Below are 16,645 nucleotides of genomic sequence, written 5' to 3' on the forward strand. Positions count from 1 at the left end.
GGATACGAGAAAAATTGGAAGGCAGCATCCAGGAAATGCACAAAAATTACTGTGCAGAACCTGTTGGAAGGTATTTCATCAATCAAATTATTTTTTGACTTATTTTTCTTATCATACTAATCTTCAATAAACCGAATAGAAAAAATAAAAATAATAAATTTATTTCATTTTCATTCACAGAAAGATATTGCTTAAGAGTTTTCGAGACAGTCCTTATGGATATTTCGATGTGATACCAATCAAAAATCTGTACTGGATGCATACTCACTTTTGAACGATATTCGCTATAATACTGTACTGGATCCACTGGAGCGCATTCGAGGCCGAGTACATCACAAAAATGGCCAGCACCAGCCATCGCCGTTTGTAGACCCGGAACTCGCCTGGCGAATAGATAGAAGATACAAATTGAGGGAGAATATGGATGATAGAAACAAATGATTTAGAACGAGATTCTGATACAAAAAAAAATGAGAAGTCGGAGAATATGTCGGTTGAGCTAGAATTTCGATCAAATTTGGAATGTTCGATTCCCGGAACCCCACCCAACCCGGGACCATTTTCATCTCATCATACTGATTGAAGTCTCTTCCGCATGGCAAAGCAACTATTAGAAACGGTTTCGTGATTGAGTCTACGTGTTCTATCGCGATTTCTCATTTCGAGCTTTCTACTTCCTACTATCGATTTCTTTTCTTTGGTTGAAAGAAATGAAATTCAACGGAAGGTAATTGAACCTCTGAGATGGAGAGTCATAAATGTAAAACGATTTGAATGAATCGAATTGATAATGGAGAAAGCTTCTCTTGAGATCTTTAAAATTTTCTTCAATTGATAGGATGCAGTGGAATGAAAATTTATATATAGCCGGGTTTGTGGATTGTGAGATAATGAATCATAGACTTTTGGAAGTTTTTTGAGAATCGAAACTTCATTAGTGATTGGAAATAATTGGATTCATATTTCCGGTGGAAAATCGAATCATGAGACCGTGTCGATGAATAAAATTTTAAACAACTCACCAGGTTGTAGAGCAGGTTTATCGAGCGTTGCACTGGATCCATTGATGGGTGGTTTGATGAGATCGGAAGATTTGCTGCCGGGCATGTAGGCATCAGCAACTACAGTCACTTCCGGTACGTTCGAGTGCTTAAGATCCATGTTGTGAGAATAGTATTCTTGATGTTTTATGACGTTACAGTGAAGGTGGGTTTTTTTTATAGTTATTTTTCTAAGGTTCTAACTTCAATTATACTTCTTTTCTACTAAGCGTTAGTCACTATAGAGTAGGGTATTGTCTGCTACACGTTGAGTTAGTTTTACTTTTAGTATTTTTGGTATCTTTTGTAAAGGCTTTCAGCAATTACAGGAAATACTGATAAATAGTTGCTTCTAAATAGATTACATCTGGAGTAGAATCTATTATCTATAAGGTACTAGTATTATTGTCATTTATTCTACTATATTTTTTTTTTTTTGGTTTGGGAGCTTGGATTTGCTAGTTTTGGATTCCAATAACGTTCACCCAATTTATGACACGTGCTTTTAGAGGACGCTGATTCGAGCAGCTTCTTTTTTCCCCTGCACTCTCAAGCAGATTCCAACTAGTGCGCCCAAAATAGACACATAATCGATACCGGTTGCATCCTAATGATCATCGTCGTCATCATCAGCATCATCACATCTCCTGGTTTCTCATTTCCTGTGTGTACCTCCGATTTCCGATTCCCAGTTTTCAGCCTCGTTAAATATTAATAAAATGCACGAGAATGTTGATTCACTACTATTGCTTGCTTGGCTTTGCAGAAAATTCCAACTCAGAACCGCCTTCAAGGACTCGCTTCCTTCCGATTTCCTGGGAAGCTTTCAGTAGTAGGGAGCCACTTCCTTCCCGTTCGAATTCGTTTTCTTATTCCGCCGGAAGATGGTGTAAGTTTTCGGATGAAAGCAGCAGCAGCATAGAGATGAAGAATATCGATGCTGGAGAGATTTTGTCGTTTTTTCCTTCCGCTACAAGCTGTGTTGCATTCTTGGCGCACTTTCGGTATCAGGAACTAGCAGTTTTTTTTCTCTGTTTGGTGCTAAGCAAAAGCATGGCGTCTACTGCAGGAGGATGATATTGCAAAGTTTCAACTGGTTGAAAAGTGCTGAAAAGAAGAAAGAAGGAGAAAAGGTAGATTTATTATCAACGATTACTACCGGCAACTACAACTGCTGAAATGCTGTTGATCGAATTTGTATGCAAGAAAAACACTCCAATTTTTGTTTGTTATTGCCGAGAGGGTGTTTTGAATGATAATAGCGCTCCAAGCGAACTGTTGGAGCTATTCAAATTCAATTAAAACTTAATCGAAATGTTGCATTTGCAAATGGATTGAAAGATTTCAAATTATTTTTTTACCTAAGTTTTGGCTCATAAAACGAGTTGAAAGTCCTTATCAGTGGTCTCTTGATAATAAATCCTATTTATAACATTTATTTAACAACCTTGTTTCTCAGAAAAGTTACTCAATTAACAGGAATCAGCTCATTTCTTGTGTAGGAAAAAGAAGATTACACTCACAGATCAAAAGAAATGCCAAAAATCGCTTTCCTGAATTATAACAGTTTTGCAAAAAAACTGTCTGAAGATGACGAATATGACAAAAATGTCTAAATTAAGAAATATTTTAAAAAAAATGACAAAAATTAAAAAATTAAAAAATGACAAAAATGACAAAAATGACAAAAATGACAAAAATGACAAAAATGACAAAAATGACAAAAATGACAAAAATGACAAAAATGACAAAAATGACAAAAATGACAAAAATGACCAAAATGACAAAAATGACAAAAATGACAAAAATGACAAAAATGACAAAAATGACAAAAATGACAAAAATGACAAAAATGACAAAAATGACAAAAATGACAAAAATGACAAAAATGACAAAAATGACAAAAATGACAAAAATGACAAAAATGACAAAAATGACAAAAATGACAAAAATGACAAAAATGACAAAAATGACAAAAATGACAGAAATGACAGAAATGACAAAAATGACAAAAATGACAAAAATGACAAAAATGACAAAAATGACAAAAATGACAAAAATGACAAAAATGACAAAAATGACAAAAATGACAAAAATGACAAAAATGACAAAAATGACAAAAATGACAAAAATGACAAAAATGACAAAAATGACAAAAATGACAAAAATGACAAAAATGACAAAAATGACAAAAATGACAAAAATGACAAAAATGACAAAAATGACAAAAATGACAAAAATGACAAAAATGACAAAAATGACAAAAATGACAAACATGACAAACATGACAAAAATGACAAAAATGACAAAAATGACAAAAATGACAAAAATGACAAAAATGACAAAAATGACAAAAATGACAAAAATGACAAAAATGACAAAAATGACAAAAATGACAAAAATGACAAAAATGACAAAAATGACAAAAATGACAAAAATGACAAAAATGACAAAAATGACAAAAATGACAAAAATGACAAAAATGACAAAAATGACAAAAATGACAAAAATGACAAAAATGACAAAAATGACAAAAATGACAAAAATGACAAAAATGACAAAAATGACAAAAATGACAAAAATGACAAAAATGACAAAAATGACAAAAATGACAAAAATGACAAAAATGACAAAAATGACAAAAATGACAAAAATGACAAAAATGACAAAAATGACAAAAATGACAAAAATGACAAAAATGACAAAAATGACAAAAATGACAAAAATGACAAAAATGACAAAAATGACAAAAATGACAAAAATGACAAAAATGACAAAAATGACAAAAATGACAAAAATGACAAAAATGACAAAAATGACAAAAATGACAAAAATGACAAAAATGACAAAAATGACAAAAATGACTAAAATGACAAAAATGACAAAAATGACAAAAATGACAAAAATGACAAAAATGACAAAAATGACAAAAATGACAAAAATGACAAAAATGACAAAAATGACAAAAATGACAAAAATGACAAAAATGACAAAAATGACAAAAATGACAAAAATGACAAAAATGACAAAAATGACAAAAATGACAAAAATGACAAAAATGACAAAAATGACAAAAATGACAAAAATGACAAAAATGACAAAAATGACAAAAATGACAAAAATGACAAAAATGACAAAAATGACAAAAATGACAAAAATGACAAAAATGACAAAAATGACAAAAATGACAAAAATGACAAAAATGACAAAAATGACAAAAATGACAAAAATGACAAAAATGACAAAAATGACAAAAATGACAAAAATGACAAAAATGACAAAAATGACAAAAATGACAAAAATGACAAAAATGACAAAAATGACAAAAATAACAAAAATGACAAAAATGACAAAAATGACAAAAATGACAAAAATGACAAAAATGACAAAAATGACAAAAATGACAAAAATGACAAAAATGACAAAAATGACAAAAATGACAAAAATGACAAAAATGACAAAAATGACAAAAATGACAAAAATGACAAAAATGACAAAAATGACAAAAATGACAAAAATGACAAAAATGACAAAAATGACAAAAATGACAAAAATGACAAAAATGACAAAAATGACAAAAATGACAAAAATGACAAAAATGACAAAAATGACAAAAATGACAAAAATGACAAAAATGACAAAAATGACAAAAATGACAAAAATGACAAAAATGACAAAAATGACAAAAATGACAAAAATGACAAAAATGACAAAAATGACAAAAATGACAAAAATGACAAAAATGACAAAAATGACAAAAATGACAAAAATGACAAAAATGACAAAAATGACAAAAATGACAAAAATGACAAAAATGACAAAAATGACAACAATGACAAAAATGACAAAAATGACAAAAATGACAAAAATGACAAAAATGACAAAAATGACAAAAATGACAAAAATGACAAAAATGACATAAATGACAAAAATGACAAAAATGACAAAAATGACAAAAATGACCAAAATGACAAAAATGACAAAAATGACAAAAATGACAAAAATGACAAAAATGACAAAAATGACAAAAATGACAAAAATGACAAAAATGACAAAAATGACAAAAATGACAAAAATGACAAAAATGACAAAAATGACAAAAATGACAAAAATGACAAAAATGACAAAAATGACAAAAATGACAAAAATGACAAAAATGACAAAAATGACAAAAATGACAAAAATGACAAAAATGACAAAAATGACAAAAATGACAAAAATGACAAAAATGACAAAAATGACAAAAATGACAAAAATGACAAAAATGACAAAAATGACAAAAATGACAAAAATGACAAAAATGACAAAAATGACAAAAATGACAAAAATGACAAAAATGACAAAAATGACAAAAATGACAAAAATGACAAAAATGACAAAAATGACAAAAATGACAAAAATGACAAAAATTACAAAAATTACAAAAATTACAAAAATTACAAAAATTACAATAATTACAAAAATTACAAAAATTACAAAAATTACAAAAATTACAAAAATTACAAAAATTACAAAAATTACAAAAATTACAAAAATTACAAAAATGACAAAAATTACAAAAATTACAAAAATTACAAAAATTACAAAAATTACAAAAATTATAAAATTACAAAAATTACAAAAATTACAAAAATTACAAAAATTACAAAAACGACAAAAATTACAAAAATTACAAAAATTACAAAAATTACAAAAATTACAAAAATTACAAAAATTACAAAAATTACAAAAATTACAAAAATTACAAAAATTACAAAAATTACAAAAATTACAAAAATTACAAAAATTACAAAAATTACAAAAATAACAAAAATTACAAAAATGACAAGAATGACAAAAATGACAAAAGTTACAAAAATTACAAAAATGACAAAAATTACAAAAATTACAAAAATTACAAAAATTACAAAAATTACAAAAATTACAAAAATTACAAAAATTACAAAAATTACAAAAATTACAAAAATTACAAAAATTACAAAAATTACAAAAATTACAAAAATTACAAAAATTACAAAAATTACAAAAATTACAAAAATTACAAAAATTACAAAAATTACAAAAATTACAAAAATTACAAAAATTACAAAAATTACAAAAATTACAAAAATTACAAAAATTACAAAAATTACAAAAATTACAAAAATTACAAAAATTACAAAAATTACAAAAATTACAAAAATTACAAAAATTACAAAAATTACAAAAATTACAAAAATTACAAAAATTACAAAAATTACAAAAATTACAAAAATTACAAAAATTACAAAAATTACAAAAATTACAAAAATTACAAAAATTACAAAAATTACAAAAATTACAAAAATTACAAAAATTACAAAAATTACAAAAATTACAAAAAATACAAAAATTACAAAAATTACAAAAATTACAAAAATTACAAAAATTACAAAAATTACAAAAATTACAAAAATTACAAAAATTACAAAAATTACAAAAATTACAAAAATTACAAAAATTACAAAAATTACAAAAATTACAAAAATTACAAAAATTACAAAAATTACAAAAATTACAAAAATTACAAAAATGACAAAAATGACAAAAATGACAAAAATTACAAAAATTACAAAAATTACAAAAATTACAAAAATTACAAAAATTACAAAAATTACAAAAATTACAAAAATTACAAAAATTACAAAAATGACAAAAATTACAAAAACTACAAAAATTACAAAAATTACAAAAATTACAAAAATTACAAAAATTACAAAAATTACAAAAATTACAAAAATTACAAAAATTACAAAAATTACAAAAATTACAAAAATTACAAAAATTACAAAAATTACAAAAATTACAAAAATTACAAAAATTACAAAAATTACAAAAATTACAAAAATTACAAAAATTACAAAAATTACAAAAATTACAAAAATTACAAAAATTACAAAAATTACAAAAATTACAAAAATTACAAAAATTACAAAAATTACAAAAATTACAAAAATTACAAAAATTACAAAAATTACAAAAATTACAAAAATTACAAAAATTACAAAAATTACAAAAATTACAAAAATTACAAAAATTACAAAAATTACAAAAAATTACAAAAATTACAAATATTACAAAAATTACAAAAATTACAAAATTTACAAACATTACAAAAACATTAAAAATTTACAAAATTTACAAATGGTTTTTTATGTTCAAATATTTCCAAAATTTGTTTACGCTATGGAGCCGCTTTTTCAACGCTTGCAGAACGCCACAGAGCAGCAAATAAGCCTATTTTTTGCTTTTCTGATTTTTATTCAATTGATTCTCTAAGTGACAATTGCCTTCGTTTGTTTCCTCATTATGGAGAGTATCAATTCTGGATTACAAATAGCTATCAATCCGATTGAAGCTTTCAAGTAATCCGAGCCGGCAAACAATAATTATTATCAGGAAAAAGGTTTTAAGTGGAAGTAATTATGCCTTAGTCCAAAACACGTGGTCGGTAGAAAGTACTTGGAAAATTGCAAATATGCGGAACAGTTCACACACAACTGCCGTGTATGGAGGAGATGAGAGCTCAGAATGATTGTGCAAATAAATCACGTCACGTGACGTTTGTATGAAAGAATGGTGACCGGCCCTAATGTGATTGGTCATTAGTAGGAAATTTCCCCCCACTAACGAGTTCCAGCTATTAATGAAAGCCGACAGACAGAAACACAAGATAGACACATTACGGCCAATTTTTTTTTGCAACAAAACTCCAAGCTCTTGGATGAATGCACGTGAGCAATTGCCATCATAAAATCACAGAGTAATTGCAATTGCAAGATAGCACATTGTATTGAGTTGGTGATTTCCCTATATGAGGGGTGTGAAACGACAATAGCGATAGTGATAAAATTTTTAAGGTTTAACTTTTTTATAATTTACTGAAAAAAATAAATAAAAATCCTTTGTCTAACATCATATCTGAACTCTTCAAAAACATTTTCAGCCTTAGTATTCGAATATTCATGCACATTCAGTACTCCCAAACTCCTTGCAGCTCCCAAATGTAGGGAGTGCCACACACTTCGTCATCATTAATGTTGTCACTTGTCACGGGTGAGATTCGCGGGATGATAAGTTGAACGATGTGATTCTAATCTGGTCGTGTCTCTGAGAAATCCTACAGCCATGCGTTAAATTAGGTCCTACAAGCTGCTTGATGGAGACGCGTGTGTCATTTCTGAGTACCATGGTAATCTTTTCAAGCCTTAGATTTTCAAAAGGTCGAATGAATTTGGCCTCAAACGTCATATCCATGCTTTATAATTCTACATTTTCCCGAGGTTGATTTCCTAATAATCTGAGAAATTGTTATTTCGAGGTAAATAGGCTATATTTTTGATTAGGTATTCAACTCAGTAGATTTGGGGTAAAGCCGAATGAAGTGCCAGTGAGCGTTGCCCATAAGTCAAGTAAAGTAAAGCTAATAGAAGCATACATTATCAATCTGATAAATCACTTCGCCTGGTTCTAGCTGAAGCTAAAGCTAGGGGAATAATGCATCGCATATCTGCCTACTCATAGTTATTACCTAGTCGTAGTGCAAACTGGCACAGAGACATAATTTCACCCAAACGTGGGAAAGGTCGGACGAAATCACTCTGCTGCCATATTTGTGTTTGGGTTTGACGCCGCAATAACTTTGACTGTAACTGGCAGGCTGGCTCCCGGGGAGGGGGTGGTGGAAACAAAATGCGGGCCGTCAGCTTTCCAGGATTGGGGTGGGAAAGGATTCTTGAAGTTTCAAGAGACTTGCCTGTTTGAAAGATTTGTGAGCACTCTCGAGAAGCTTCAGCTGCAGCAGTAGCTCTCTGTCGGAATGGAATGGATTCTTCTTGTCGGGATTTCAGACACCGTCATCAAATTGCGGAAATAGTTTCCAAATGGTGTCTTCTACTACTTTTTGTGATTTCGATTTAGAATTTGGGATCTTTTTAGAGTTATAACTATTCAAAGGGGAAAATTGATTAAGAAAAGCTCTGCTGAAGGATCTTTATTTAAAAAGAGAAAAATAAGAAAAAATATTCCAAATAGCGTTTCAAGATTAAGGAACGGGCAACATTTTTAAAGCCGAATTTTCTCTTCAGACAAACTGGACTTTTAAAATCAAAGTTTTATTCTTATGACCGATTGCATTGAGGACGGTCACCATTCTTTCATACGTCATACAAAGGTCACGTGATTTGCATATTTGCACAGTCATTTAAAGCTCTTCTCCATAAATGGCAGTTGTGTTTGAACAGTTCCGCATATTTGCTTTTTTTGTTTTCAAATTACTACACCCCGCCAACCATTTGTCTATAATCTATATAATAGTTAATTATCGGGAGCTCCGTTTGTGTAATGGGATTGAGTGGGAAAATCAACCGGATTGATAACGATTTGTAATCCATCAGCCGAATTCCGGGCAAAAAATGTCGTGAAAGAAAAAAAATTATTGAAGACATTTTTAAAATTTTCTTATCTTGGAATTCCGGTGAATTTAAAGAAGACATTTTTTGACGTTTAAAAAAGAAAACATGATTTTCAATCTCTTCGGATTTTTTTCTTTGTGAAATTTTCTTAGATTGACATTCCAGCCTATTCAAAGAAGACATTTTTTTGACGTTTGAAATAGAAAACGAAATTTTTAATTTCTTCTGCATTTTTGCTTCGGAAATTTAAAAAGACATTTCTTTTCAGAGAGGATTTTTGTTAAATTAAACGTTAATACCTATTAAAACTTGAAAATAATGGAGCAAATGATTGTATCATATTACTATGCAAAAAAGAAGTGGTATAAATGCCAAGAAAAAATCGAACTACTTCGGCATCGTCGATATTTGAGAGATATTAGTAATCCATTTGATATTTCGGATGGAAGTTTGAAAAACTCTTTCGAATGCCAAAATGTTTGGCTGAGAAGTTTATTAAATTATTGGATCAACCATTTAACGCTATCCCATTGAAGGATGAAAGAACCACAACAATTCCTGTACATTTACAAGTTTTAACAACATTGCGATATCTTGGCTCAGGTAATCGATTAAACCTATAATTTATCTTAATCAATAAGTATGACACTTTCGAATGTTTTTGTCAAATTCTGTGGTAAAATTATTAACATCGTTGCCGTTCAACACATCCGATTGTTTACAAACATGTAACTTTCTAGCTGCATTTTTCAAAATGTCCAATTATGCCTTCAACACTCAACGATATGTTTTTTTTCATGCTCAATATTGGGAAACAAACTAACATGGGAGAAAAACGGTGCAAACAATAAGTCGTTTTGAAAAGTCTCACCGACAACAAACGTTAAAGACGTCTAGCGGTGAATAGGTGAACTATACTTTTTTCTTCTCTTACATTTGTTTTTTTTTTCTTTCTCTTTACTTTTTCGGAATCAGCCAAGAAGAAAAGACATTTTTATGAAGAGAACGACAATTTTAGAATTTCTTTTCTAGAAGAGATTTTTGGTAATTTTCTTCAAGTACCGGAATTCGGCTGCATATCATGGTTTTGCACAATTTAAAACCAATACTGTTGATTACCTAATTTGATTGGATGTTATTGTCACCAAGCTTGATTTGATGTTTAATGACGTTTAGAGAAATGTTCTTAGGATAGGTATATTTAGAAGAGTGGCTCCATTAAGTGAATATGCTTACAATGATTATAAAAAGATTCAACCAAAAAAGCAAAGCAATCTTTGTAACCGGCTGGTTACAAATCGTTTGGTTTTTGTTTTAATTTAGTAGAAAATTCATGTTCCTTTTTCAGTCTCACAACAAGATAGCACCACAGTAGGCTACATTTTTACTGCTGGCTGCTGTCAATTAACAGAGGAGGAAAAGGAGGAAAGAAAAGAGAAAATTAGGGGTGAAAAGGAAGCTTGCTAAATCAGGCGTCCGTGAGTAAAGCCCGTGTTATGTTTAGTATTCGTGTAACTCCAAGGAATTCGCCCAGGAACACCGGTCGGCTTTTTCACGGCTCGGCTCGCAGATCCTTTGTGGTCTCGGGCTTAACCGTAAAAGATCACCATCATCGTCCTCGGGTTCTGCGGAATCCTTCCGATCAGGTTCGATTCAGGTAAAACATAACTTAGCCCAGTGTTGAACAGTCATTTACCTTTATCAAGATTATCAGGATATACACGCACCAAATTTGTTTTTCATAGGATGAATTCGTTAAAATTCAAATATGCACGGCAAAAGATAGACACATCGAAAAAAGAAGTGAATTTAACCGATCGGGGTGAATTTTGAGTTTGCATTGAATTGTATACGTGATTTCAATTCTCATGATTATTTTAGTTGAAGATGATTTTGTTCTTAAATAAGAAGGATCGAAGCAATCCTTTGTTGCGTTGTGACGTGTTTATTTTTCAAGCTGGAGCAAATTTTTTGAAAAATAAGAAATTAGAGAAAGAATTTATGCATTTTTATCGTGTTGGAATCTTCGAATCCCGGAAGCGAGAAACCGCGCAGTTCTGGTTTCCGATAGCAGAGCGGATGTTTTTGCGTCGCAGCGTCTTTAAATGTCGTCAAGTCTCGCCCAAGCTCAGCTGGCTACACACGAAATTTGGTTCCGGATGATAAAAAATTTGGGAAAAGGTCATATTAGTACAAGAATTCATTTGAACGGACCGGAAATTGCAAGAAATACCCAAGCAACCAAAAGTCACATATTTACTTGAATGAAGGCATTGAAAATTACATATTGGCTGACAAAGAGAATCAACTGCCCAATTCCTTTTAGTGAACTTTATGTACTCATTAATGAACTTGAAAGTTGCAAAAGTGATTAATATGTACGTTGTATGTGACTTGTTCTGCCCAATTCCCATTAGTGAACTATATGTACTCATTAACGAACTTGAAAGCTGCAAAAGTGATCTATACGTACGTTATACGAGACTTAAGTCACACAAAGTGCACAAAAGTGCTCAATACGGGATTTGGTAAGTCACATAAAGGGCACAAAAGTTCTCAAACGGGTATTGATAAGTCACAAAAAGTGCATTGATGTGCTTCCAAAATCAAATCACCTCTTCGAGTTTTAGTTTCAGTTAGAACAACATCTAGGCGTGGTCTCGTGGTAGCGTGTTCGATTCTCACCACGAAGGTCGGAGTTCGATCCCCAAGCTGGGCAAGTTTTTTTTTCAATAAGTAATTTTGTACTTGAGTGACCATTCTGACGCGATATATGTAGGCAATGTAGGAAAGAAGCAATTCAGCAATTTGTAGAGTTAGAAATCCGGCACGTGGCATCATGGCGGCACCGGTACAGAACACAGTAAATAATCGAGAGAAGGGGATATGAACCGAAGCCAACGGTTCAGTTGAGATAGAGAGAGATTGCTCATTTTGCGATTTTTCGGAAGCTGAATTAAGAGGCCGCTGGAAGCTGAATAGAAGCTCATTAAGACTTGTTTTGGAACTTGAAAGTATCAATAAGAACTTAAATTTTGAGCTGCATAGAACGTACTTCATATCAATGATGGGGCTGAGTAAGCGTTTTTGTACCTGTTTTATGGGACTTTTGGTTGCTTGGGTAGGAATCTGGTTAACGATTCCAGAGCGAAATGTGAATGCATTGCAGCATCATTCGCAACATCAGGTCCCCGCAAATTGGTGAGCTCTTTCCATTTTTATTTAACTGTGTATTTGAGCCCATTTCGAAAAAAAATTTACACATCAATCCTACCTGCCAAGTAGGATTTCCAATAAACGCAAATAGCCCTCCCCCTTCCTATCTGAAACAGCATCCTAGTTTATAGGGTCGCATGAGTTCTCTTGCACCTGAAAAGTTCATTTTGCTGTTTAGATTATCCCTGTATGATTACATTGACTTGTCACGGTGTGCATAATGGTAACACACTGATTCTCAATAACAACACTTGAAATGAGAATTGAATCCAGATACTCATTTTGCCATCTAGTATTGAGCTTGATTGTTAGTTGTACCTCGTGTATCAGCCAATTCAAGATGTGTGTAGTCATCCTATGCTATTCTATGCTAGATGATTTTTCTCTTAAATAAAAAATCATTCTCTATGCATTTTATTCTAGTATCAACGGATCAATTTCTAAATTCTTATTTCTTTTTTATTTGTGTATTTATTTGTATATGAAAGGATTTATCGCCTTGTCTCTGTATTTATATTTTCTGAAAAAAAAATCGGTTTGTATTTTCTGGAAATTATCATAACCTTGATAGGGTAAGAACACTATATATCGAACATCATCTTTGGGATTCAACGCATTAGTGGCCAACAAATAATAACGAAAGGTTTTTCGGATACAATTTGGATAGTGTAGCTAAAGCGTAATATTTTAATGGCATTGCGGCGAGATAAATTCTTAGTAAAAATTTAAGACATTGTGAAATATATAGGTGGATAGATGAAGCGAGCGCGCTTCGTAGAAAAAGTGACTTAGAATTCATCTCGCCGCAATGCCATTAAAATATTTTAATCATTATTCAACATGTCAACATTGAATATGATTGTATATATTTATTTATTTATTTATTTATTTATTATTATTTCACCTTCGACTATGTCGCACAGATGTGTACTTATTAACTAATCCTTAATCTAAATGAACACTTGCCTAAATTAAAGTCGAAAAGGTGGTAAACATTATTAAAATGGCGACATGAAATTTAGGGGTATTTCGCTTGACAGTATGCTTTGCAGGGGCGATTTTGGTTGAGCTAGCAACAAAGAAACAGTTTGATTATAAGCCCAAACACCAACCGATGTTTGTTCAACATCATGCATTTCTTTAAGAAACGAGTACTGCAAGATTGAACGTTCATTGATTGAAAAAATGTCGTTTTCTGTGATCCAATGATTGAACATTTTAATTTGTTAAATTAAAAAAAATAGGGATAATAAAGATTGCAACTCTTCCAGAAGTCATCTAAACAGACTTAGTTGAAAACAAACATATTATTATCTTAGACCCCAGCTAACATGAAATCGTAATAGAAATGATAATCCAAATCGAATTTAAAGACATTTTTAATAACCATCGTAAACACGTTGGTATTGAGTGATTTTCCATCATTCATTTACGACAAGCTTTGCCTAAAAAAAGTTGAATCGGATAGCAGTTTAGTCAATTCGTAAATATGCCTCCAAAACATTCTGAATATGCTAATTCAACATTTACGATTTGAGTGAACTGATTTACGATAAATGGGCGGTCCTTCAATTAACACTCTTTCCGGTCTCCTCTCATAAAAAGAGAATCTCACCCATAGAGCTATAGCGTGGGTCATATCAGTTGATGATTTGGCATCGTGGTAAAATATCGGACAGCCAACTCGGAGGACTGGAGTTCAAATCTCCGCCGGGGAAATTTTTTTTCTTTTATTTTGCTTTTTGTGGGAAAATCGAATCGTTGGAATCTTGTCATTGTAGATATATCGCCTCCAATTTTGTAGGTATATGCTATTTTGGTAAGTTAAATACAATCTTTTCATCTGGTATATTTGTTTGAATAATTCTGTTGTTCCTGTGTTATACCTTCATAAATGTTTGCTGGGACTTTTATTTGTCTTTAATCCAATATTTCTCCCAATCAAAAAAGGCTATTTTCTTCATCTAATCGAAAACCAAGCCAAAATTTGAACACATAAATATTTTTGTTTCGGGAGCCCAAAATTCTTGATAAAAATTATAACACAGGTAGAAAAAGCTTCAACAGTGTAATAACGACTTTTAAATTATTTTTTTTACTGAATATTATTGTTTCAATTGGTTAGTGTTTTACTAGTGTTCAATATCTGGTACCTGTTCAATAATTAGTGCTTCTACCTTACCAATAAATTATCAATAATTTTCAACGTTTCATGTTAAATAACGATGATAATACCGTTTGAGGAAGTAGGCGATGGCTCGTTGGTATCACACGTGTTTTTTTCGCTCCGTGCAGTGAAAATTAAATTTTTGAAGTTTAAGTAGTTTGTTATTGCAAAACTTAGACTTTTTCTTGGGATAAGCGGATAATGATGATCATAGGTGATGATCAATAACTGAATGTTTCATTGTGTGTGCCCTGCCCGATTCATCGTTGATTACATCCACCTCCAGCAGTTGACATCGATAAATGATCCGCTGCAAGAGGAAACACACTTCCCACTTCAACAATCGGTGAGTTCTTTCCATGATCTTTCTCATACATTTATTCTGAACTGATCCCGCAAGTTTTCACCTGACAATTCTCAAAATTGAAATATTATGAAATACCGTTAATAATTTATGTTTGTAAAAAGACGTGAGGTTATCCCCCGAATTTGCGGGGAGCACAGGAGAGTTTTTTTTCTATTGCTACCTACTTTTTCATCTAAAGAAGTACAATTCCGGAAACATTTTCGGGTTCTATTCAAAATGATGTGTTGAAATAACTACCCAGCTAACATGGAATCGTAATAGAAATGATAATCCAAATCGAATATTAAGACATTTTCAATAACTATCGTAAACACGTTGGTATTGAGTGATTTTCTATCATTCATTTACGACCAGCTTTGCTCGAAAAAAGTTGAATCGGATAGCAGTTTAGTCAACTCGTAAATATGTCTCCAAAAAGTTGAGAATATGCTAATTCGACATTTACGATTTGAGTGAACTGATTTACCATAAATGGGCGGTCCTTCAATTGACACTCTCTCCGGTTCCTTCCTTTAACCGGTTCGTGAAAAGAAAATCTCACTCATAGAGCTATAGCGGGGACCATATCAACTGATGAGTTGGCATCGTGGTAAGATACCGGACTGTGAACTCGGAGGACTGAAGTTCAAATCTCGGTCGAGGAATTTTTTTTTCGTTTATTTTGCTTTTTGTTGGAAAATCGAATCGTTGGAATCTTGTCATTGTAGATATATCGCCTCCACTTTTGTAGCTATATGCTATTTTGGTAAGTTTAATACAATCTTTTCATCTGGTATATTTGTTTGAATAATTCTGTTGTTCCTGCGTTATACCTTCATAAATGTTTGCTGGGTATTATGTTTTTTAAACAAGTGGCTGGAAGCAAAGTGATATGCGCATAAGCATTTGCATGAAATCATCGTACAAATAAAAGGATGGTTTCAATTGTTTTGCGCCTTGGAACCTGACAGTTTGTTCATATTCTCGTATTACAAATCTTGTTCCAGGTTTAATTTGCGATATTTACTAAAGTTTTCATTGCTAAAGGTAAATCAAAGGTATATTATTTTTTATTATTATGTTTCGTTACTATGACGACGACACACATGAATTGTTCGGGTTACTGTGTCAGTTATGGATGTATGGTTAAAGCCACAAACTGTTAATTGATTATATCAGGGATGAGCAACCCGCGGCCCGCGGGCCGCATGCGGCCCTCGAGACATGTTTGTGTGGCCCGCGAAGCTTTTCTTAAATTATATTTATGTTATGTTTTTTTTCTACGAAAGATTGTTTATTATCATTAAATAGCGGTCCCTACTGAACTAAAAGTCATGTATTAATTACTTGATCAAATATGCACGTCGCTTATTTGCAGTTGCATTAGCCCCATAATCATTCACATTGTTCACTTTTTGTAGAATTTCTCGACAAAAACAATATC

General features: G+C 31.2%; 1 protein-coding gene across 1 annotated transcript in view; it reads right to left on the minus strand.

Annotated features, from left to right (window-relative positions):
* Nucleotides 1-16,645, minus strand: part of LOC129751814 (feline leukemia virus subgroup C receptor-related protein 2) — a 117,179-nt gene that overhangs the window by 76,383 nt on the left and 24,151 nt on the right. The window contains exons 2-3 of the mRNA XM_055747542.1: nucleotides 1,023-2,147; nucleotides 269-383 (exon numbers count right to left, since the gene is read on the minus strand). Coding sequence (XP_055603517.1) covers nucleotides 269-383; nucleotides 1,023-1,161 — 254 coding nt within the window. The 5' untranslated portion in view covers nucleotides 1,162-2,147. The remainder of the gene's footprint in view (nucleotides 1-268; nucleotides 384-1,022; nucleotides 2,148-16,645) is intronic.

The sequence above is a fragment of the Uranotaenia lowii genome, chromosome 3 (assembly GCF_029784155.1).
Source record: "Uranotaenia lowii strain MFRU-FL chromosome 3, ASM2978415v1, whole genome shotgun sequence".
NCBI lineage: Eukaryota > Metazoa > Arthropoda > Insecta > Diptera > Culicidae > Uranotaenia > Uranotaenia lowii.